This window comes from Crotalus tigris, unplaced genomic scaffold (assembly GCF_016545835.1).
Source record: "Crotalus tigris isolate CLP2741 ecotype Arizona unplaced genomic scaffold, ASM1654583v1 scf7180000018371.15429387391:27106975, whole genome shotgun sequence".
Taxonomy (NCBI): domain Eukaryota; kingdom Metazoa; phylum Chordata; class Lepidosauria; order Squamata; family Viperidae; genus Crotalus; species Crotalus tigris.
The window spans coordinates 21,005,525-21,029,309 of record NW_024096970.1 but is presented as its reverse complement, the minus strand read 5'-3'; the positions used below and the strand labels follow the sequence as shown (position 1 = coordinate 21,029,309).

Here is a 23,785-nt window from a genome sequence, read left to right as displayed (position 1 = left end):
CATGTGACCAAAATTTGAATGCTTGGCAACTGACTCATTTATGACTGCTGCAGTGTCCCAGGGTCATGCAATCAATGGGGAAGCCAGATTCGCTTAACAACCATGTTACTAACTTAATAATCGCAGTGATTCACTTAACCTGTGGCAAGAAAAGTTGAAAAATGGGGCAAAATTCACTTAGCAAATGCTTCACTTAGCAACAAATTTGGGGCTCAGTTGTGGCCGTAAGTCAAGGATACCTGTAATTATGTCTTTTATATTACAGGATCTGTCAGTTATGCCAAAGCATTTAAACAAAGCTGATATCTATTTTATACCCACTATAGGCTGTATAGCGCTGTTTTTGCTGTGTAGTATCAGTTACTCGATTTGCTCTGGCTTATTTATGCACTGGTGCTTGAATAAGATCTAGTGTTCTGCAACTATTGCCTGCCTAAATTAGGATTTCTCCCAATCCTCTCCTGCTTACTCTATTTAAATTATGAATTAATTTGCAGTTTGCTGGGCTACTAGTTTGCTTCAAAATTGTGTTCTCTTTAATGCCTGGACCGTCTTGTCATGAAGCTATCTTACTTTCTATGTGAAAGAATTCAGGTCTTTCCCCATTTGCATCTAACAATGGCACAAATTAGCAGTTCCTGGCAGATGCCTGCTCCATTTATGGGTTTGCTCTGCCATTCTTTATGCAGTCAGGTCTCCAGTAGTTGTCACAAATGTTGGGTAACGAAATGGTTCAGATTTCATAGAGGAGACAGAAATAACAAGACCAGGCTGCTCAAAAATTTGATTCAGAGTTTTGATTAGAAGTTGCTTCTTTCTGAAGCAAAGAATCAGTCTGAATAACATGCCACCAATTAATCTAGGGCAGGGGTAGACAACCTTGGCTCTTTTATGACTCGTGGACTTTGAAGTCCACGAGTCATAAAAAAAAAGTTCCCCAAATGCGGGAAACTCGACTGCATAATTTGTGGTAGTGGGGGACTGCGTTCGCGCTTTCCCCTGGTTTTTCTGTTGAAGAATAGATTTACGGTTTTGTCTGAGTGAGTTATTCATTTGTAAGTTACACTACATATCATAACGATTTCCAAACTTTCATTAAACATTTTAAAATCCGCTGTATCAGTCGAAAAATTGCTAACAACTGTCAAGACGTAACGAAACAAACAGTAGTAAAAAAAGAGTCCAGTTTTTTTGTATATGAAAAAATACAGGTACAAAAATTTCAAACGCTAAAACGCTCCAATTGTTTCCCTGTTTAAATTCCGCAGACGCAATTTTTAGAAGATTTACAAATCTAAAACACCGAAATAACATTCATTTTTCTATCTTTAAACCAATCAATCAGGGGAAAGCGCGAACGCAGTCCCCCACTACCACAAATTATGCAGTCGAGTTTCCCGCATTTGGGGAAATCGCAGGGGTCAGCACACCCGGAGTGCAATGGATGAGCCTCACCCTGGGAAAACCTCCTTCGTGATCAAGGTGTCTCCCCTGCCAGGTAAGTATGCTTTGCTTGGTGCCGGGACGCGCTCCCACGATCGCCTCACTCACTCCAGGTCATAGTAGCCCATAGTACGTCGCCCGTGTCCTCCCGACCACGCTTTTTACACGCGGTAACTTCCTGAGAATACCGCGAGAGGAGGTCGTGGGGGGCACACACAACACTCGCCACCCTCCGTGCGACGCGCTTACCGCTTCCCCATAATGCCCGGCGCCGGCGCCTTATCTGCATACGGCCCGCGGAGCTCCTCCTCTTTCTCGGCCCTTTGCCGCGTGGATGGTGTGGGCTGGGCGGTGCCTCGCTCGCCCGGCTTTCTGCGGAGGCGTTGCCGGAGATGTTGCTAGTGCGCAACCGCAGCCTCGGAGTCTTGGCTTCCCTTCGGTCGCCTCCTTTGAGTTTTTAACGTCTCGCGGGTTCCTTGCTGATTTTCGCCTAGGCTTCGCTCGTTTTAACGGTGCCGCCCTTCCTGCCTTAGTTAACCGGGTACTGCCCTGTACGGCTGAAGGGTTGCTCAGTTAAGGCGAGGAAAAAAGTTCCTTGGAGCCGGCGTGATGGGTGGAAGTGCCTGGTCTCGGAGGAAAGCAGTTGGAAAAGTTATTCCATCTCTCCCTGGGAAGGGGTGGAATTGAAGGCTACGGAGGACCCTGCTCTAGTCCTGAAATGTCGACTGGGGGTGCAGCTATTTAATATAAAGCATTTTCACTTTTGAACAGATGTACCGTGTTCCAGTGTTCCCCAAAATATGGCTTATGCCTGTGCATTTCGAATTCTGGCCTATGGAATATGCAAGGATGGGTATTAACTCCCTTGTTTTGTGAGATTGCTTTATTACTTAAAAACCCAGAAGGAAATATTAAAAAGGGCAGAAAAATATATTTTTCCTCAAAAGGACTTTTTAAAACCAAACTTGGCCCCAAATCTATCTCTCTGCCCCAAGCAAGACTTTAGCCCTATACAAATGCAAATGTAAAACCATCAGAAAGTTGGAGCTAGAGCAATCAAGAAGACAAAAGAGAAGATCTGCATACCCCACCCAAACTCTAGGAGTCAGCCCCATCACCTGGGAAGCAGGATATGATAACAGAATTAAACCACAGATATCAAGGCCTAGACAAACACTCAGAAACAGCCTCAAAGTTCATGCCACAGGAACAGGAAACTATTCCAAACAAGGCTAGAGGGGGTATAAAAGCCTACTGCCCCATGTGCTCACCCCTTTTCGCTCTCTGTGCTCTCTGTTCTTCTCTCTCCTCTGCACTTTCCTGAAGAACCATCTTTCTGCAATAAACTGTAACCTTCTTCCCAAAGCAGTCACCATGTTTGCTTATTTATTCCCGGCTTGGATGAACCAGGATGAAGACTTTACTTCTAACAATTTGGCACCCCGAGATGGGACTCCAAGCTAACCTCTCCAATGGACTGAGACTGGTAAGCCCCATCTTGCCAGCAGCAGACCCCCTTGTATCTGTGGATGGGTTTCCCAGGCCTTGCCCATGTGGAGCTAGGGTAGTAAAGGGAGTTTTGAGAGTTTGAGCTCAAGGGCTGCTTTGGAAAGAAGGTGAAGGTGAGTACCTCTAAATTTTAAGTTTAAAGCCCAGGGGAACAAAGAAAATGTGTGTATTTCTGTTTGGGTGAGTGAGAAGACTTTTTTTTTCCCAATCACAGTTGGATTTTGCTGCTTCTGGTCTTTCCTAGCCGCAGAAAGGATCTGTTTAATTGGCAGAACCTGGAAAGCATGGGGGTTGGCCAGAGCACAGAACCTTTTGTTAGGGAAAAGGGAGAGACTGTGTGAAAATGAAATGGAATGAGTGAATGAAAGAATTGGATTTGGGCAACTAGCTGGTAAGGCCCTGTAAGCAAAGCAAAGTTTGGAAAGAAGTCTCATAAGAAGACTTCGACTGTTAGGAAAGAAGTCTCATAAGAAGACTTCAACTGTATTAGGAAAGAAGTCTCACAAGGAGACTTTGACTGTATTAGGAAAGAGGTCTCACAAGGAAACTTCGACTGTGTTAGGAAAGAAGTCTCACAAGGAGACTTCGACTGTGTTTGGAAAGAAGTCTCACAAGGAGACTTCGACTGTGTTAGGAAAGAAGTCTCACAAGGAGACTTCGACTGTGTTAGGAAAGAAGTCTCACAAGGAGACTTTGACTGTGTAGTGTATAGAAAAAATAGACTTTGCTTAGGGCCTTGCTGGGAAACCAATTTGGCTAAATAAAGGTACTTAAAAGGGAAAATAAGAAATAGTGATCTCTCTCTCTCTCTCTCTCTATGCAACCACGTGGTATGTTTAAAATATGTGCCTTCCCTAACTTGAGTTATCTGAAATTTATGGTGGGAATGACTAGGATGTGTAAAACTAAGACTTCTGTTCTCTTGTCTTTGTGTATATATGTTTGTCAAAGTCTGTGTGAGAGGTAAATGTGACTATTAACTGTTTCAAATCCAAAGGAAAAAGAATTTTAAATTCTGCTAGAAATTATGCTTAAAAATAAGCCACAAAAAGGAAATACCTCACTCTGTTTGTCTGGCCAACAAACAGAGTGAAGAAAAAAAAATGTGTTTGTTTGTTTTTGTTTGTTTGTTTGTTTTTCTCTGTCTCTGTGTACGCTCAAGAACAGCCTTAAGTTACTTGGAGGGATTGTTTTAAGTTTATCTGTTGGAAAAGTTTCACTTGCATTTACTGTATGTGTTTTATCTATCCTTTTCCTGAAAAATGTGTGTCTATCTACAAGAGCCTTTTGAAGCTCAAGTCTGCTTGTGTGGGGAAATAATTTTCTTAAGTTACTTTTCTTATCCTATCACTTACTGGTGAAACTACTATGAAGCTTTCTGAAACATAAGCATTTCTCAATCTCTAAAATGATGTGGTCTATTTTAGAATAAATGTTCTCCTACCTCTGGAAAGTTGCACACCTTAAAATATTAGGCTTTTAAAATTATTTGGAGTTTTCAGCATTCTCAAGCTGCCTAGCATTTTTTTTCTCCTCTTCCTTTCAAGTTGCAAGTTCTTGTCCATAATATGTTGCAAATGGTCAAGTTCAAAGGTGAAACATTTCATTTTGTTGTTCCCCATTTGTCTATGTTTAATAACTGCAGTATTAATGCCCTTTTCAAACTGCCTGCAAGCTACCCCCCTTCCAATTCTTTTCCTGTCCTTTGTTCTCCATACCTTTTGTCTGCCTCTCCTGGTAGAGTCCACCCAGAAAGCGGGGGGAGACCTTGTTCTTGTATCTTTCAGCCCTGAAACCCTCTCCCAAGCCTTTGGAAGCAGAACACACAGACCCAGATGCTGCCTCCATCCATTTGAGCCATGGAATTGAGTTTTGAATCCAGCCATCCACTAAAAAGCCACCATGCAATCTGAGTGGGGAACATCTTCCCAAGTCCTACGATTTACCCAGATGCCTGTGAGAGCTGCAGAAGGAAGGTGGTGCCATGTGAAGCCTCAGAAGAGAAAATTAAGACTGTGGGGGGAGGGTGGAAACTCATTGTAAACTTTTCTTTCTTGCCCCATTTGTATTGTAACAAGCCAGTTGAATGTATTAATGGAGAGATGGCATTTAGAATAAGTCATAGAACAAGTACTGAACACCTTGGACTTCTATCTGGTGGGAGGGAAAACTTTTCCAGAATGTTTGTATTGCCTGTTTTGTAGAAATAGCTGCATATGCACACATACACCATTCACACCATTCAGAGTCTATCCCCTCCACCTACCTTTAGTAAAGTTCCTCAGGCTGATTTTTGCTCTATTGCACCAAAGCTTTGTGGGACCAACTTCCAACAGATTCCAGGGGGGAGGGAACTAGGCCCCCTCAGGTGATTTGCAATTCATATGCCCTGACTAAGGAAGCAATAGGAAAAATCCCAAACTTCAGCCCTGAATATCTTGCACTGGTGAGCCCAGATTGGGATTCCTAGAGCTCAGTATGTGCAATTTAAAGAAAAATTTAATAGCCTGGCATATTGGACATTACAAACCTGGATGCACTGAATTAAGAGCTAAGGCAGGAAACAACCCTTGAAACTGGGCAGCCAGTGGTCATGTACTAAGGAGAACCATGGCTGTGAAGAATTTTGGGGGGTATGCAAACCTGACTGGAAGCTAAAGGTGACATCCAACATTTAAGAGAACTAGCACAAAACATTGGGCACAACCAGTCATCCTGGAACCTTTCCTGGCTCTTTTCATGGTTACCAGACTCCCATTGGTTGAAAATTCTCATTGTTAGTATAATCACAGTCGCAATAGGTGGAACCCTCCTTTGTTGCCTATGCCAATTAGCACCTTTAGGGTTAAAATGCCTAAAGGTCTGCACAACTCCCATCAGAAGCAAGGGACAGAGCAAGAAAACATCTCTCATGATGTGCCAAATTGATCACCACTACCGTATATATGAACCAGTTGGGCTAATCACTGATACATCAGTAATAGCCCAAAATGGGGGAATTGATGAGAGTTGGACACCCCCTCCCCAGCCCAACTAAGAAATAATCTAGGAACACCCCAACTAAACTGGGTCAACAGCAGCCTGAGGCTAAAACAGCAAACACTTGACACACACAATGAGGAACCAGCTAGCAGCAATCAGGACACAACAATAAAAGTAATTAACACCTTTTAGGCAAGAAAAAGGAACTAACAATAGTCACAAACCAGCAAATCAAGAAAGACAAATTTTAACTCACCAATTAGAAATGGTAAGTTTGTTACCAATCAGAAATGACAAGTTTGGAAACCACAAAAGGGTATAAAAACCCCTGTTTAAAGATCACTCTGTCTAGCTAGCCGGGGACTCGAGCTGAATTGTCACTCAACGCTGATCCTCGAAATAAAACCTCTTTCTGGTAGCTGGCTTCACGATCTATTTCTTCTGCACTGTGCCGTCAAGGAGAATCCCGGCTGGAAGAACCGAACGGGGGAGTTCCTCCCAACACCTGCAACTCCTCACAGAAGAGTTTGGGGGAGCAGGCCTTGTGCCTTTGAATCCTTGGGGATTTCAACCGCAGCCTCGGGAGTCTTGGTGTCCTTTGAGTTTTCAATGCCTCACGGGCTCCCTGTTAAATTATGATTTTTACTCATTATGCTACGAAGTAAAACAATATAGTTGGTTGCTGATTTCCAATGGCAGCCCGTGAGATTTACCGTATTAACTCTTTCTAATCTTGCTTCTTATCCAATCCTCAGTTTGGATTGACTGAGGTGACTTGATCTGTTGACCAAATTGCAGTCTACTCTACATAAATCTTATGCCCAGTTATTTACAGTTAGAAATAACTGTAAATCCAGTATTTCTAGGGCCGTTATAATCTTTCCTTGTTTCACAATGGAACCCATGTTAAATTTACAATATAGAAATGCTGGTCTGTTAATTTTTTTTTGATTCGGCTAACTCATAAGAAAATGCAACTAGGCAAAGGTCCAGCAAGATTATTGATTTATTACATTTTAATTCATTTTCCCAAGGAACTCAAAATATAGTTCTTTATTCTTATAACAACCCTATGAAGTAAGTTAATTAAGAAAACATGAGTGACATTACCGTCAGCCAGTTGTTTCTGTCAGGATGAGAATTTGAGAAGCAAAATGCACAAACTTCAAATGCACAGTTTAAATGAAATACTATGTGATAGTTTTAATGTAGGGAACAACTGACGCTGCAGAAAACTGTTGTTCAATTAAATAATACAGCACCGGATAGGCAGATAGTGTGACCTGATACAAAACAGCTTCCTATGTTCTTATCCTTTTGGGAAATGGGCAATTGCCATAGGGCCTGGTTATTTGAGGGAACACCTGTCCGTCTGCTATATCTGCCTGGCGGATGTGATCCTTGATATCTTTGGGTCCGTTCAATTAAATAATGTCATTTTTCAGGATCCTGGAAGTATGCCTCCTCTGAAGTAGCACCTGCCTTATGGAACAAGGTTCTCCCCAAGATCCAGGTGCTCCCTCCTCCTGTTCTTTAGAAAAGCCATGAAGACCTGACTTTTCACCCTTTCATCCTGACTTTTCTTTTGGCAAGGGAAGGTGGAACCCTTCAATTCATCATGCTTGTCTTTTTTCTTTTTGTTTTTTATTGTAATTTGTAACAATTTTTGTCCGATTGTTACGAGCTACCAGGGTTATTGAGAGATGGGCAGTATATAAGTTTAAAAAACTATTCATTATATGATTAAATTAAATCATATGCATCAAGTCTTAAGTTCTTTTGTTTTTTCTCAAAAAAACAAAACAAAAAACAACCCAGATATAATTTCCAACCTTATCTATGCTTGCTCACACAAATCTAGCAAAAGGGAACCTTTCAGCATCACACCTGCACTGTGACTCACCTTCAGCAAGATCATATTTAGCAATACTGTAGCTTGATGAGACTTATGAAAAGCCTAATCTGTCTCCATTCTGATTCTTTTCACTGCTCAGTTTCCAGTGCGGAGAAAAGGGAGGGGGGAGGTTTAGAAAGGCCTTCTCCTGTATCATCAGCTCAGTTTAGATTGCTGTCCTGCTTTCACGCTCCTAAAAATACATTGGAAATACATTGATACTAATACTGCATTAACTCTATACTATAGATCGCTTTAATTTATACAAACTTAAGGATGCTACTGTCCATGGAGTTTTCTTGGCAAGGGCACTGGAGTGGGTTGCCATTTCCTTCTTCAGATTCCTAAAGAAAATCAACCCTGACTGTTCTTTGGAAGGACAGATACTGAAGCTAAAGCTCAAATACTTTGGCCACCTAATAAGAGGAGAGGACTCATAGGAAAACACCCTGGTGTTGGAAAAATTGAGGGCAAAAAGAGAGAGGGATGGCAGAGGATGAGATGCTTGGATAGTGTCATCAACGCAATAACATGAATTTGAGCAAATTCCGGGAGGCAGTAGAGGACAGAGGGGGCTGACATGCTATGCCGTGGAATCGCAAAGAATCAGACACAGCAACTGAACAACAAGGATGAAGATTCATTTGTTGCTTTAAGACAAAGCTGATGAAACAGGAAACATTTGTGCAGATGTGAGAGTTGTTTATAATATTGTAATGGCTGATCATTCCTCGATATGTTTCCCTCTTGTTATGAAAACTGTTTGCTTATTTTGATATTCTTTCTCAGTGGAGAACTTAAGTACATATTGTCTTCACTTAACAGCCATTCGTTTAGTGACTGAAGTTAAGACACTGCTGAAAAAGGTAACTCAGTCCTCGCACTTACAACTGTCACAGTGTCCTATGACTGCCACTTGCACCTTCCCAGTTGCTTTCCCACAAGTCAATGGGGACGCAAGTAGAAAGTCTGAAATCACGGTCATGATGTCTTACTTAATGACTGCAGATGATTAATTTAATGACCACAACTAGGACTACCAGAACTGCCATCACTCAGCAGGATGATCACGTGATCCCAATTAAAGTAATTAGGCAAGGACTACTAATCTCTAGGAGATGACATACTCTTACCAGCTCTTCCAGTTAAGAAGACATGAGCCAGAAATGAGATGCAGACAAAGGAAACTGTAAAAGCAAAAGGTATTTTTCCACAGTTGAGGTAAAGTTCTAGTCACCCATTTTGAGTCAGTAAGTATTTTTTTTATATCAGCATGAAATCCGCTGTCCCCATTACATATCCATTTCATGCCTCTAGTGTTGCCTTTTCCAATCCTGCCGGTCATCTGATTTCCCTCCTTAGGGAAATAGATGTTACATAACTTCAGGCTTGAGCTTTGCCAGAATTAGGAGGGAAATAGTATTTTAACCCTGGTACAATCAAGGAGGACTTAAGGTTGTCTCACTCATGGCCTGAGAATGAAATGAAGACACGAATATGACAGACATCAACATAATAAGAATACATTTTTTCTTGAAAGAGTGCCAGAAGGTATTAATGTAGATGCTATTTAATAATACATATCATGACCCTCTTTTTAAAACATTAGTTTTCTAAAGGTAGCTAATTCGTTGTGCCAAGGGTTCTGTAAATTCCGTTAGGACCAGGGCTTTTTTTTCTCATAGAACACCCAGAACAGAGTTCCGGCACCTTTTTTGGATGGAACCTTGTAAGGTAAGCAAGGCAGGTTGTATGACGTGTGTGAGTTCTGGCACCTTTTTTTTTCTATATATATATATAGAAAAAATGCACTGGTTAGGACCATCAAAGAAAATTAGAGCATGCCTAAATTCCAATCAGATTGAGACAACAGAGTATTTTATGGGTATATATTCTGAGAAAAAAAAATAAAACTTATATGGATGTATTAGATAACTGTACAGAAGTATTACCTTGTAAATATTTAATTCAATAGATTTCAAGAAAATGCATCGCATTTATCATTTATTGGCCCATACTATTGACTGATCATGCTATAGCTTGGCTCAGCATTCTCTTTCAAAGGAGATTTAGTAGGATTGTAGAAAATAATCCTTGATGAAACAATATTGCCTACTAGGGCTTCAGTGCAGCTTGCCTTCTCTGCATGGCACCTGACTTACGAAACAGCCTCTACCCAGAGATACCAATGGCCCCAGCCCAATTGGCCTTCAGAAAAATAATGAAGACTTGGATTTTCTCCAAGGCACTGGATCTAGGATGGCTCCAATGGTGGAGTAAATGGAGATGGTTAAATGATTGCAAGTTTTATTGGGGCCCCATGATCTTTTTTTAGTGTACAGTACTATATTCTGTTGCTGCACAGTGTTCCTTTTTGGTAGATGGGCAGCTATATCAGTTTGCTTAATAAATATGTTTGTTTAATAAATAAGTAATAAAACACAAAACTGAGGGATACAGCAGAAAAGGTTTCTGCAGTCAATCACATGATGTCCCTTTCATATATTTATAAAATATTACTGATCGTGCCTTCTCTGTTGATTCAGATTTCAACTGCTGTGTTAGTATGCAGTCAAAACTTACACAGCAGTGAATGTAGAATCAGCCACATGCCATGCCCACTGTACATTAATCTTGGGTGAATTCCTTAGGGCAGTTAGAGGATTTAAATACATCTGGAATCTCACTATCAAGCTTGGAAATTATTTTGTAAATTGGTTTTTTCCAGGAAGGATCCAAATCCCGCCCTGCTCTGACAGCAGTAAAGAATTCCTGAAGGGTCAGATTGGCAACATCCAAGAAACCATCAGGAACCTGTAAAGATAGAATGAAAAGTTTAGGAAAAGTTTATTAATTTGACACCTGTATGGTCAATGATCAGCCTCATTTTAGCAAAGCTATTGCACTGCAGTGTTTGACAGAAACTGCCTATGTTCCCCAAGATATCATTAATTTTATACCATAACTGATAGGTTGTCAATTCTTGGTCCTAATTCCTTCTACCCCTAACCATTTATGGTTTGATATCAGAACAGGATCATGCCAAGCAGGGACTCATCCATGCAGACATTCTTATTTAATTATTCCATTATGTACTGTTCTGTACCTCTTCTCTAAATAACTTGGTATGGTTCACAATCTAAAAACATAATATAAAAATCCATCCTCAGAATAACAAAAATACACTTAGTCTTAAGCTCCTCCTTAACAAAATATGACAAAGAATCCAGTATGAATTTGGGGCTGTGCATTCGACAGTAGCAGAACAATCACAGAGAAGACTGTAAAGCGTGAACAACTGCTCTAGTACTTACACACCACATGATGTGGCTATAATTTAAGTAGCTACTGCTACATCATTAAATCTATTTGGAATAAGAAACATCTGTTACTCTTATTAGATAATTCAGTTAGTATTTCAACCCTTTAAGTCTCTATATAGTAGGATCAGAATGTAATCAGTATCAGTTTTTCAAGATGCAGGGCTGTGATACAACTTCCTCAATTACAGATGCTCAATGAATAATAATTGTAAGCTACAGTGATCTCTGTGGTATTCTGATTTGAAGAGATTGTGGATGGTGCTTTTTTCTATACTGTTCAAATATAGTCTCACCTTAAAATCATTCCCTTTGTTGTAATGGACATTAAGGATCCGGAAGAGCTCAGAGTCCCTGGTAACAATAAGATCACTGAGTTCTGTAATACCTTCCAAGAGAGCTTGCCTTGCAAATTTTTCCATCTGGATATAATAAAATTCACGGAAATTGCTGAACCACTTGATGAGCTGGGAGGTGATACAGCGAGTAAACTGTTAAAAAGAGCAGTTAACATGGCATTATATGCTAACTTCTGTTTTCTCTGGACACTATGTTGTATTATATCTATGTATGTGCTTCCTCTGAAAACATTCCCTCTAGGTCAGGGGTTCTCAATCTTGGCAACTTTAAGACTTGCGGACTTCAACTCCCAGAATGCTCTAGGTAGTCCTTGCATAATGAAGTAATTGGGCCTGGAATCTCCATCACTAAGAAACACAGTAGAAAAGGATAATGTCACGTGATCATGTATTTAGTGACAGAAATTCCAGCACTTCAACTTGCCGTTATTAAGCAAATCACTCTGGATTGTTAAGTAAGGGCATCACGGGCCACCACTTGAAATTTTCTGCTGGCTTCCCCATTGACTTTGCTTGTAGAAAGCTGAGAGAGATGGATGCAGAGGGTGATCACATGACCACAGACTGCTGCAATGTCATAATCATGAGCCAATTGCAATCACATGAGCTCAGGGATACTGCAACAGCCAGAACTTCAAGGAGGTCATTAGTACCACTTGTTCAGTGCGGATATAGGTTCAAATAGTTTCTGAACAAGTGGTCATTAAGCAAAGGCCACATATACAGTGTAAATCTGCAATTATTTTGTACACACTTGGACATAATATGATTGGTACTTAAGTTTTGCATCATCTTTGCTTACCTTTCCACTTTTCACAAGCATCCGTGCTAAGCTGAGAGGGATGTTGGAGAATCTGTTATATGTTAGCAATAAAGTTAAGCTTACCTGTATATCTAGAAAATAAGACTTCAGCAGGGAAGATGTGGGATAGCGTGAGAAGAAGAACATCAGTTTAGCCTTTTTCAGATGGCCTGGGGTCAAAGCTTCCTGGATTTAAACTGGAGTCAAGGAAAACATTATTTGCCCAACGTGGGGCTGTACAGCTATCTGGATTCATAGAAGAGGATATGTAGCACCTATTGGGGATGCCTTATATTAAAAACAACTTTTTCTGCCATTACAAATCTGCTGCAGATGGCTCCCAGGCAAGCCCAACAAAACATTTTTTTGCTTTAAAGTGTTTTCAGGAGCAGATGCTGTTTGGAAGCACAGGTGTGCTCCAGATTCTACTGTGCTCCTCAAATCAGATACTCTGCACAGTCCCATTAATGCTACATGCTGTCCTCATGAGATTCCTTTCTATTGGTGTATTCTATATCAATACAATAGCAATGTTATCAGGCGGGACTTTGAAGGAAAAAATCTAGGATCTGTCTTGGAGGACATGTGGAGAAATACAGACTAGCATCTAAAGGGTGGTATCTCTGCCAGAATATAAAGATGCCCAATAGTGCCACTATAATGGAAATATTGTGTCTTAATCCCATGCAATGGAGACTAGCAAGAGACCTATTTTTGATTTTATGCTTCATCCGATTGATGAAAGTAGAAGTCAGTTAACTCATTGCCATAAAAGTAGCCTTGAGTATAATCCAGTATCGTATAACATTTCTATCTGCAGTGGCAGCTTTCGTTTTAAGTAGGCATTTAAATTCATTTTACAGAGTAAATGGAAATAGCACAGTGCAGGCTTTACATCAACGTAATAGCATTCAAACATCTTTCTTATAAGTAATGCACTATTAATTTGTTTGGCAAATGGCAACTAAAGGCATGTGGCTACAGGCAGAAATAAACTTTTCAAAATGTTTTTGGAGGTTCCAAAGGGAACAATGTCTTAAGTATTGCCTTTAGTCCCTTACCCCTTGGCAAAAATAGGCCCAATCTTTTATATGCAGTGTCACTTTTTTAAGGAGGATAAAATGCAACAAATAAAGCCCTCATTTCATTTGAAGTGTCAGGAAAGATGGACTCTGACCACTTCAGAAATGTTTGGAGAATATTACATAGGTGTTAATGAGCTGCATACAAGTTGTATCCCATATCCTAAATGGTGATAGTGCTTTACCCCACCCTATGTAAAGAGGTTTTAAAGACCCCTAAAGGATATATTTCTTGCTGAGAAATACACTCCATCCACCATGGCATGCATTTCAGCAAACATTGAGTTTGTAGAAGGAAGAGAAGCCAAATTTCCCAGGGAAGGTGGATATTGTTGTTTCATGCCTGATGACTTCAGTTTGATTGGTTGCCATGGCACTTCTAAAGACTCAGGAGATACCATTCTTGGAGGAGGACTGTCCCAATGGCTTTTTTGACCACAGAATAGCATTTGACTAAGAATGCCATTTTTTTGAACTTCAGAGGTCAAGATCAAGGGGTAATTCTCTGGTGCCTGGCAAGGTTTTCTCTCCATTTTTGTTTGGGTGGAATGAATAGGAAAGCCTGGAGACTTTTCTGTGATTAATGATATAGGACCTTTAGGAGAAGAAATCTTAGGAAGCCATTTACTGGGTATATTTCTTCCAACAGCTGTCCCTATGGAATTATTGGGCAACTGAGATTGAAGGCTCGATGATTTAGGCAAGATCTTTTTCAAAACTGAATCTACAGCATGTGTCATTACCTGTGTTAATTCTTGTCTTAATATTTCTGAAAGCGTTTTCTCCTCCAAATTTTGAATGCCTATATCTTCTTTCTCTGACAGCACAAGCTCTCTTATTCTGGGTGTGCTGTTCCATAAATAATCTTTATGTTGATCACAACAGAACACTTGACTGTTGGTGTCTATCTTTCCACCATACATCTTCAACAAGCCCATAGTTCTCTCTATACTTTCTTGGATTAGATTAGAATCATTTTCCACATCATGTTGAAGAAGCCTCTCTCCAAGTTGCTTCAACTGATGTTGCAAAGCATGGAGCTGTTTTTTCAGCTGAAGGAATTCTTCTGCTGAGATGCTGCTTCTAGGAGGTCGTGTTAGGGAAATTCCTGGCAAACTTTGCTGTTGAGGAAGTTTCTGTTTTCTCTTGTTTTGCCTATAGCTTTCCTTTCCTTTCTCAAAATTTTGGTGATGCTGTTCTTCCAGCGTACCAGACACTATTGGGTTTGACATGATATTCATTCCCTGGATAATATTTTCCACTCTAGCCTTCTTAGCTTGTAGTTGTTCATTATGGGACTGATTTGTGTTACCAAAGCCATAGGCAGGCAATGGACTCATGGCATTAGCTTTCCTAGAAGATGGGTGTTCAGTTTTCTGTGAGGAGGGGAGAAGAAAGCTTATATCTAGCTCACTATTTACTTCTGGCCGATTAAGAAGATGTGATATTATGGATCCATAATGAGGGCGAAAAGAATAATTTCCTTCAATGCAAAACTCTCCTTTTTGTTCATCTACACATACAGAACTAGGAATATAATTATATTGATTAGCAATACTATTCACATTCATCTCCCTTTCTTCTTTCAGGACAAAGAATTGATAGCCGGCAAAATAGTGACAATTAGAGCGGAAAATACAACTTTTGATTTTGAGAGCACAGGTGCCTTGTGAATAAAAAACTTTGTTTTTATACTTTAATTAGCCAAGAATCTGAAGCAGAAAGAAAGATTAAAATATATTATCTAGTATGTAAACACACATATGAAATTAACTGTCAGTGTACAAACTATCAGGTCTGAGGATTCTACAGTTAAAATACTGCAAGAAAAACAGAGCAGGCTAATCTACGTGTTTGTAGATTAAATGTTACACCTTGCCCAAGTTAGTATGTTTAAAGCATTCCTAAAGAGAGGCTTGCAGATGAATATGAAGAAAACAATCTTTGCTAACAGGTTCACAGTGTAATGGGATTAATTGAATTATCACTATATCAATTTATTTTCTTGGATATATCCCTAGTATTTTGAATTTATCAAGATTTCTGGACATCTTGGACATGGGATCTGGTAAAAAAGTATAATTCAGGTAGTCCTCAACTTAATAGCCACAACACAGCCTAAATTTTCTCTTGTTAAGCCAGGCAGTTGTCAAGTGAGTTTTGCCCCATTTTACAATCTTTTTTGCCACAGTTGTTAAGTGAATCACCATAGTTATTACATTAGTAACGTGCTTGTTCAGTGAATCTGGCTTCCCCATTGACTTTGCTTGTCAGAAGCCAGCTGAGAAGGTTGCAGACTGTGATTACATGAGTCCATCTGTCACAAATACATGCCAGTTGCCAAGTGCCTAAATTTTGATCACGTGACAGGGGGATGCTGCAACAATCATAAGTTGAAAAACAGCCAGAAGTTACTTTTTTTTAATGAAGTTTGTAACTTCTTTGAGGACTACCTGTACAACATTGGAAACAGATATACAAAAATGGATTGTTGATATTTACTATTTGCATTAGTTTTTATTATTATTTCTCTGTGTGTTTTGATTAGTTTTCGACAAATAGGACAGGAAGAAAACATGATCATTTGGGGGGGAAACTGTTAGTAATTTTGCAAGTTTTTCCCTCCTTTTTGTGGGGTAAAGTTGATATTATCTTGCATTATTCACATGTATATTTCTTTTCTGTTAATGAATTTGAAACACTAATAAAGTAAACATAAACTATTCATGAATTTGCTTAGAATAGATTACTGGTGTGGTCAGTACTCAGATGGAAGATTACTAGAGAATACCAAGAGTGTAAGCTAGATTGAGAACTGAAAAACATCCAGAAGAAAGCATAGCTATTCATGGCTATATTGATATTACCAGAAATCAAGCTTGACTACCTTTATCTCTCCCTGCCCAATATGCTGAAGCTGAATTAATACCATACTGATCACTCATGTAGATTATTAGCACAAATGCAATATGTGCACAGTAAGGAATGTCAGCCAGTAATTCAGTAATGTTTTCTTTGCACTAAGCGAAAGTCTCCATAGCAGCAACAAATACTATAATAAAGGCATCCCTCTTGAGAGTATAACATAGGAATTACTGTAGCCCAGTGCCATGTCTAGAAATGGGCAGATCTTGTATACCAACATAGATTAACAATAGATGGTCATAAATACTGGGGTCAGCAAGGTATCCAGCTAACAACGATAGTTTGGGAGCACCCCCAACCTGCAGGGGATCCATATCAAATAATTTCTCTAATTTCAAGTCCAAGGAATATTAGATCCAAATGCATCTATTTTATCAGGTTTAAAAGTTCATTTTATTGGACCTTATCTACATCTAGGTTGTATATTGATTTTTCTGTTCCAAAAGTCACAAAAAAAGTATTACTGGCTCCCATCAGTATTATGATGACATTTTGTGACACTAAAATGAAAAAGTACTTTTTTTCGGTAATCTGTATGTATCTGCTACTCCCTTTAAGTACTTTTTCTGTAAAACACTATAGTCTCGTTGCTGAATTGGATTCCAAGAATGTGATTACTTTGGAATATGACATACATTAATTCAGTCTCTTAATTTGTGCTCATTGGCTATATTAATTTTATGAATTATTACTTGCACTTTCATACCTTGCTTTACTCCTCTGAATGAAGACAAATATGTAGGTACCTAACAGTGAACCCTTTTCCAGTTTAATATTCTCTCCAAATATCTGGTGATAAGGGTTTGAGTCACATCGAATAAGATGCGACCAATGATCAAAGGTAACTTTGATCAAAGCTAACCTCAGAACTATAGTTATAAAAATAATACAAAGAAAATAAATTTACAAGAAAAAAACTGTAAAAAGGCACATTTGCAAATATATAAAGTCAAACTTTTAAGAAGGGGAAAAAAAATACAGCACCCCTCCACCAATAGACTACCTGACATTGATGCCTTTTCTTCCGTTCCCAGACATAAAACACTCACCTTGGCTGCCTTGTCCTTTCAAAGCATCTGAAGCCTGCTGTTAAATGAGAAAGGGGCAGAGCTGTCAATATTACTGTATCAGAGTCATAGATAGGGAATGAGGGAAATCAAGAACAGCCAACCAGTTTGATGAGCCTATGAATATGCAAAAGGAACCAAAATCCATGTCTTCTATTGCATTTTCCCAGTACACAGGAAGGCTTGAGATGCTATACTTCTGAAGAGAGTGCTGGAAGCAATAATGATAGCATAGCATAGCATAGCATAGCATAGCATAGCATAGCATAGCATAGCATAGCATAGCATAGCATAGCATAGCATAGCATAGCATAGCATAGCATTAGTGTTGGGCCACTGGATAAATAATATTATGGGTTAAGAATCATTGTTCCTAGGATGCTTGTGGATATTTTGTGACAAACAGATGCATAGAAAAATGAAGGTTTCTGTGGGAAAGTGTTATTATTTCCCATGCCCTAATAATAAACTATACTTTGAATGACAGTACTGTTACTGATAATAAACAATTGCACTGACTTTGGCTGCTATTCCACACAACTACTTCTCTGTTGCTGATTATGTCAACAATGAATCCATTGCAGATTTTCACCTGCTTCTTCGTAGCTCTGTTTACATGACTTTGGTGTGGTGGGATGTCATTTTGGCTATTTCCAATACTAGCTATAGTCACTTGCTACCAGCACCATCAGAGGCCTCCGTGGGGGGAGGGGGTTGAAAAGTCAAAATGTCAGCCACAACCATGCAGTCAATGCTCTAATCCATTTTGGTGGAACACATGCTAAAAAGAAGTGGGTTTACAACTGCATGGATGTCCTTTAACTGTCTTGTATGCATTTTCCTCTGCAGGTGTCAGCCAGGCTATTTCTGGACACACTATAGTGCTCTTTCAGAATTCAGGCGAAACAAGCGATAACACCGCCTATTCGGAGAGCCACCTAAGCACACCGATCCTCCTCCCATCCCACTTTAAGAAGAGTCAGCTCTTTTTCCTCTGTTGGCGGGTGATGCTCGGTGGGAAAGGAAATGATAATCAAAATGCTAATGACCGCCCGTCTCAGCCTCATGCCTAGGGCACAACAGTGATCGGTACCGAGAGCAGCGCATTGTATGCTATCCGCTCTGCTGCTGGCTCGTGGGCTGGAGGTTTCGGTCCTATTTCCTCCCCATAGACGCCTATGTAGACCCACACGCCATAAGATCTGAGGTTTGGCTTAAATGTGTTGCTCCTTTTCCGTTATGGTCCGTATAAGAAGCGGCTTGTTTCACGATGTCATCTGGTTTAAAACAGAGGCTTCTTTCGTTGTTTCTCGCAGGTGACTTTCCCTCCGCTTTCAGAGAAAAATGACTTTCCATATAGATTAGTTACACACCGCTTAAGGACCAACTCTACACTTCAGGCGCCTATCTCCAAAGCCACTCCTCTATCTCTCAGCTAGTTCTAGGACGATCCAGCCTATCCACGCTCCCTCTCTGGTTCGGTTTGCCTCAATTGGTACGTCCCGCTTAATTCGCCCTCTACCGTTGGCCACTGTTGGTCGGTCCCAACTCGCATCCGGCCTCCGCCGGGCCTGGTTCCGGCGTGCGCCCTGGAATTCATCCTTTTGCCGTTGTTGCCGCCGCGATGTTGTTAGTTTCTCTAGTCCGGGCTCGTTGCTTCACCCGGGTGTTCGGCCGTTCGCTCTGTGCCGTTCAGCAGGTAGCTCGCGAGCAAGAATGGCAGGCTGGCAGAGGGGTCGGTGCTTGGGAGCCAAGGGGCTGAGATGGGGGAGCGGCCCCAAGGGCACTGGGGAGGGGCGGGGGGCAGCAGAGAGGGAGAGGTCTTTATTGCTCCCTTATTAGCCGGTGCTTGGTTATAAGTGCGAGGAATAGCGGCTTATTTTCTAAGGAGCCTCCCAGAAGATCCACGCCCAGCTGGGGCAAGGACACGGCGTCTTGCCAGTTCGAGGCAAATCACTTTGAACGGGCGAAGTCCTGTTCGAAAGGGGCGAACTGGGGTTGGAAATCTTGGGACTTCGCAAGGCCGAGACTTGCAAGGAAACTTGCCGGGCACGAAGGTGGCTCTGAAGGTTGAAATACGGCGAGATTCCTCTTGGCCCAGAATGTGCGAGAGAAACGGGGTTTTAATAAAGAATTCTAGTCATTTGACCCCCAGTTGCCCTTATAGCACGGATCTCTGCAGCTTTAGTTGGCGAACATATCCATATCCAAAACGCCCTTCCTTCCCCTATGTTCCTCCACAGCAACCCTGTGAGGTGGGTTGAGCTGAGAGAGTGGGTGTGACTGGCCTAAGGTCACCCAGCTGTCTTTCATCTTTATTTTAATTTAATCTCCCTGTATAAAGCAAATTTAAATATTTTCAAATATGCATAATGAGGTTCTCTTTAGTGATGGTTATCAATATTTCACTCCTCCAGATTCTGTCACACCAAGACTGTACTGTGTACACACTCTGTACTCTTTGAAGGAGGTTTAGAAATACAAAATATAAATAACAATGCCTTTCAGATATATTTCCAAATGGATTCACAAAGCTCTTTAAGGCTAGCATGCTGCTCATTAGCAGCCACCCCATAAAGTACAATTGTTGTCTAGTCTCTAGTATATTTTCTTCATTATTCTACAATACAACAGTGTATTTTGAGAAGTGATAAGAAATATATTTATTGGGATGTAGCCCGTTTCTTCACTAGAAGAAACTTAGTATATTTTCATACAGCCCATATTGAGGTAATATAAAGCCTTTTCTCGATATCATTACAGTATGTAAGAACAATGATGATTAAATTATAACAGACCCTCTAAGTCACTACTGTACATGAAGAATGATTTGTGTGTCTAGAAAGAACTAAAAAGTTGTTTTAAATAGTAAATGGGAGTACTTGTGAGGATTGGTCAGAACTGGTCAGATTCTCCTAGGGCTTTGTGACAGAATGAAAGGGAGCCTATTGGATAAACTTTTTAATTATATGTTGTAAGTTTCCCAGGGACATTGGCAGTTGAGCAGCCTAGATCAGGGCTTTTCAACCTGGGCCGTGGCTATTTGTAATTGGACTGTGTGAGTGAGCTGGCTGTATGAACCGTTTATGAACTGAGTTACTAGAATGCCATTTTCCCAACTTGTTGGTTGGAGCAGGGCAGATGGACACATTTCCAAACAAAGTACATTTTTATTTTCAGAGAAAGCTAGTGATTCCCATATGGAGTCCTGAACCATTTTTTAGAGAGAACGATATTGTTGGTAGGTGAGACTTTTCACTTTAGCATACAAACTTCTTATACTTCTTTTTTAAAACTTAAATATCCAAATAAAGAAGATTATATTTGAGGGCACACTGGAGCCTGGAGCAGTATCCTGGCTGTGTATCTGGCAATTCAGATTTAACATATGGGAACGCAGATGGTTGAAGTCTGTTCAGTAACCTATGGCCGAGTAAAACATGGTATAACAAGTAATGTGAACATAATCAAAGAATCATAATCTTACATCTTAAAATAATTGGTGTCAATGATTGTTTAAATCCAAGAATTTCATTTCTGCCATATAGAGTAGCCTTATATAAAAGCTTAAAAGTCATGTCATATGACAGTGTAGTACAGACATGTCAAACTCACGACGTCACATGACGTCGCACAATGTATCAGAGCTTTTTCGCCATTGCCGGCAATGGATGGGTGCGGCTCCGGAATGATGAAACCGGCCCGTGAGCCGGCATTTGACACCCCTGGTATAGTATCTTATTTCCCATTCTAAACCATAAAATGTTTTGACCATGGTTTGTTGACTAACAACAGGAGTGACACAGCACTAAGTCATAAACTGTAGTTTGCAAAATACAATTTCTGTTAAATTATAGATAAAAAGATACGTTTCTTTTGCATGTTGTGTGAACTAGGTCAATATTGCAGTTATTCATTCTATGTTGCATGGAATAAATCTTACTGAATTCTGTGAGATTTTAGGCATGTCAAATTATTCCTAACTTCTCTTTGCATTGGTGATTTCTATTATTTTTTTTCTTTGGCAGGGAAACTGTCCACAGGCAAAGCGTTGGCTCTCTGGTGAGTTTTATGTAGGATTGGGCATATCATAATGCTGTAACAAGAAAAATCTAATCAAAACTTTGCTATAGACTACAATAAGAAATAAAATATGTTTTAATAAGATGGCTATTAAAATAATATGAAAAAAACCTCTCCATGTGTTGATAGAGCAGCCAGAGAATAGTTATGTAGAATAAATAGCTAGTTCAATCAATGAGCAAATCCTTGTACAGAATTAGAGTAATATAAACAAAGAATAACATAAAAGTAGCTGGGTTTTTTTGTTTTTTTTTGCAAGTCCTGATAAGTTCAGTATGAAATAAAGGATCTGCTTAAGATCTATGAATTGACAGGTGGCAAATATTAATTCTGTTCATCGTAAATTTATATATATATATATATATATATATATATATATATATATATATATATATATATATATATAGGAAAACAGCTGTCACGTATTTCTGACTCATTTGGTTGAGATTGTGTTCAAGATGCTTCATCTAAAAAGCACCTTTTCCAATCATGTATTAATCATTTTTACTATATTTAATTTTTAACTAGGTCAAATCAAATTTAGTGTTTATCCTTGTTCTATTCACATTTTTTTGGAAAGCATTGCTAAATCCTGCAAAAGCACATGTGGGCTAATAAATTTTGGCATAACTTGCTGAGTGTAAATATTCATAGGTTCACTACTACTTGAGCAACAAATTAGTTTGAATCAGTGCTTGGTTTGTAGGTATTTGGAGCCTCCTTTTATTTTTTGGGGTAATTTAATAAATTAATCATAACCAATACCTTCCAATAAAAAAATTTCTGGACCATTTTATTGTAAACCTGATTAATATTGAAAACTCATATGATAGTCTGTTTAAGCAATAGCAAAGTCTTGTGGGCACTTAAGAATTTAGTGAATTTATTTTGATAAAAACTACTAAGGACAAGAGTCCATTTTATCAGAGACATGAGATGATATCCTGGGATGGATGGATGGAGGATGGAGTCATTGTTTGGTAGAGAGATTATATACAGTAGGTTAGTAGGGAAGTACAAACACTGATGATACTAACAGTGATCATTTACAAGCCAGTTGTTGAATAGCAAATTATTGCATTAATGAGCTGATTTGTGCAGTGTGATTGTTAAAAATAGAAACCTAGAAACATCATTGTGCCTTTAAAGCTACCTGTATACCAGATAGTCAAGGCTATTAATTGAATAGAGTGATTCTGTAGCATTTTATTATTTTCATTACATAGTCTGGATAGCATCAGCATATTCTTTATTTCTTAAACATTAACTTTATCTCTTTGGTCAACTTTTAATATCGGACTGGCTTTACAGAAATACATTAATTGAGTATGAACAACTATAGTGTTTTTCTAGAGACAATCAACTGTTGTCCTTTCTGATTTCTATGTCATTTAAATCTCCTTGTCTTTGCTATACAGGACTGTACTAAGTGACTTGGTAACCTGATACTTAGTTAAAGTGCTTTCTGCTTTACAGGGATTTCTCGATGCCAGGCTCTGGTGTATGCTAACAGCAGGAAGCATTTGTAAGTATCTAACTTATGAAGTCAGCAAATGAATTGGCACAACCTAATTGCTACTGAACTAATTGTTAATTAGATTATACTTGCAGAGAGGTTTTGGTATACCTTGGTTGAAAATACCTTATGCCAGAGCAAATCAGACGTTGAGCCAAGAATAGCAGAATTTTTAAGCTATTTGGATATTTGAATCAGGTTATTATCTTTGTATACAATTTATTTGAGTAGTTCACATAGCATAACATGATAGCTAGACTATTGAACCCTATCTACCCTCCTGTTTCCAAAACTTTAAAAAAAAAATACTTTTGAAATTTCTGATTGTGGAATTCTACACTTGGTCTGCAGTGTAAATACAGAATCTCTAAATGCTTTTATTTATGGTCTAATGTGCAGTCTGTTAAATCATAGCTGCATTTCGTCTGCCCCTGTGGGAAAAGGCTGGATCTCTGGAGTTGCAGTGAGCAGCTCCATCTTGCCAGGATTCGATTTAATACTATTTTTCCTCATCCAGCCAATTATCAAATGTGAGCTGATATTCAAGGGAGCCACATCTTTATTGGAAGATGTTGTAGAGAAAAAGATTTGGATGTCAACAATATGTTGATAGTACCCAATTTCAGCTATAGGGATTAAGGCTTTCTATGATCCTATGCTAAATAATTTGTGTGTGTGTGTGTGTGTGTGTGTGTGTGTGTGTGTGTACACGTGCACGCATGTATACATAGACACAGAGGTGAATTTTAGTCACAGGCCATCCCTTCCTGAAATGCTTCAGGATCTATGCTTGCAGGTACATG

The 23,785-nt window shown here is 39.5% G+C and overlaps 2 protein-coding genes, 1 non-coding gene and 1 pseudogene across 6 annotated transcripts in view; 2 read left to right on the top strand and 2 right to left on the bottom strand.

Annotated features, from left to right (window-relative positions):
* Positions 1 to 851: 851 nt before the first annotated feature.
* On the top strand, positions 852 to 1,002 carry LOC120311882 (annotated as a pseudogene).
* A 340-nt stretch (positions 1,003 to 1,342) lies between these two features.
* Positions 1,343 to 1,506, bottom strand: LOC120311881. The gene has a single exon (XR_005557752.1). It is a non-coding gene; the product is annotated as a U1 spliceosomal RNA (small nuclear RNA).
* Positions 1,507 to 7,068: 5,562 nt separating this feature from the next.
* Positions 7,069 to 18,837, bottom strand: PROX2 (prospero homeobox 2). 4 transcript variants are annotated; one of them, XM_039351725.1, is made up of 5 exons: positions 17,366 to 18,837; positions 13,619 to 15,103; positions 12,394 to 12,501; positions 11,445 to 11,639; positions 7,069 to 10,642 (listed from the first exon to the last, which is right to left on the bottom strand). In XM_039351725.1, exons 2-5 carry the CDS (start codon positions 14,960 to 14,962, stop codon positions 10,457 to 10,459), a joined length of 1,833 nt encoding a protein of 610 aa, XP_039207659.1. In that variant the 5' UTR covers positions 14,963 to 15,103; positions 17,366 to 18,837; the 3' UTR covers positions 7,069 to 10,456. The 4 variants fall into 4 exon arrangements, with proteins under 4 accessions (XP_039207659.1, XP_039207661.1, XP_039207660.1 ...); XM_039351727.1 differs by having other exon boundaries at positions 13,619 to 14,767; XM_039351726.1 differs by having other exon boundaries at positions 13,619 to 18,837.
* Positions 18,838 to 18,926: 89 nt separating this feature from the next.
* DLST (dihydrolipoamide S-succinyltransferase) overlaps positions 18,927 to 23,785 on the top strand; it is a 28,036-nt gene continuing 23,177 nt past the window's right edge. The window contains exons 1-3 of the mRNA XM_039351724.1: positions 18,927 to 19,082; positions 21,412 to 21,445; positions 22,943 to 22,991. Of these exons, the coding sequence (XP_039207658.1) occupies positions 19,008 to 19,082; positions 21,412 to 21,445; positions 22,943 to 22,991 (158 nt within the window). The 5' untranslated portion in view covers positions 18,927 to 19,007. The remainder of the gene's footprint in view (positions 19,083 to 21,411; positions 21,446 to 22,942; positions 22,992 to 23,785) is intronic.

Bases quoted from the DNA above. Each gene is read 5' to 3' on its own strand.
- PROX2 (XM_039351726.1), bottom strand. From the start codon at position 14,962: ATGAATGTGAATAGTATTGCTAATCAATATAATTATATTCCTAGTTCT. The intron at 12,502-13,618 runs ATATCCTTTAGG...ACTCCAGTTTAA, and splicing joins TGTATTTCTCAGCAAGAAAT to ATCCAGGAAGCTTTGACCCC. The intron at 11,640-12,393 runs GTAAGCTTAACT...TCTTTTTAACAG, and splicing joins CTTATTTTCTAGATATACAG to TTTACTCGCTGTATCACCTC.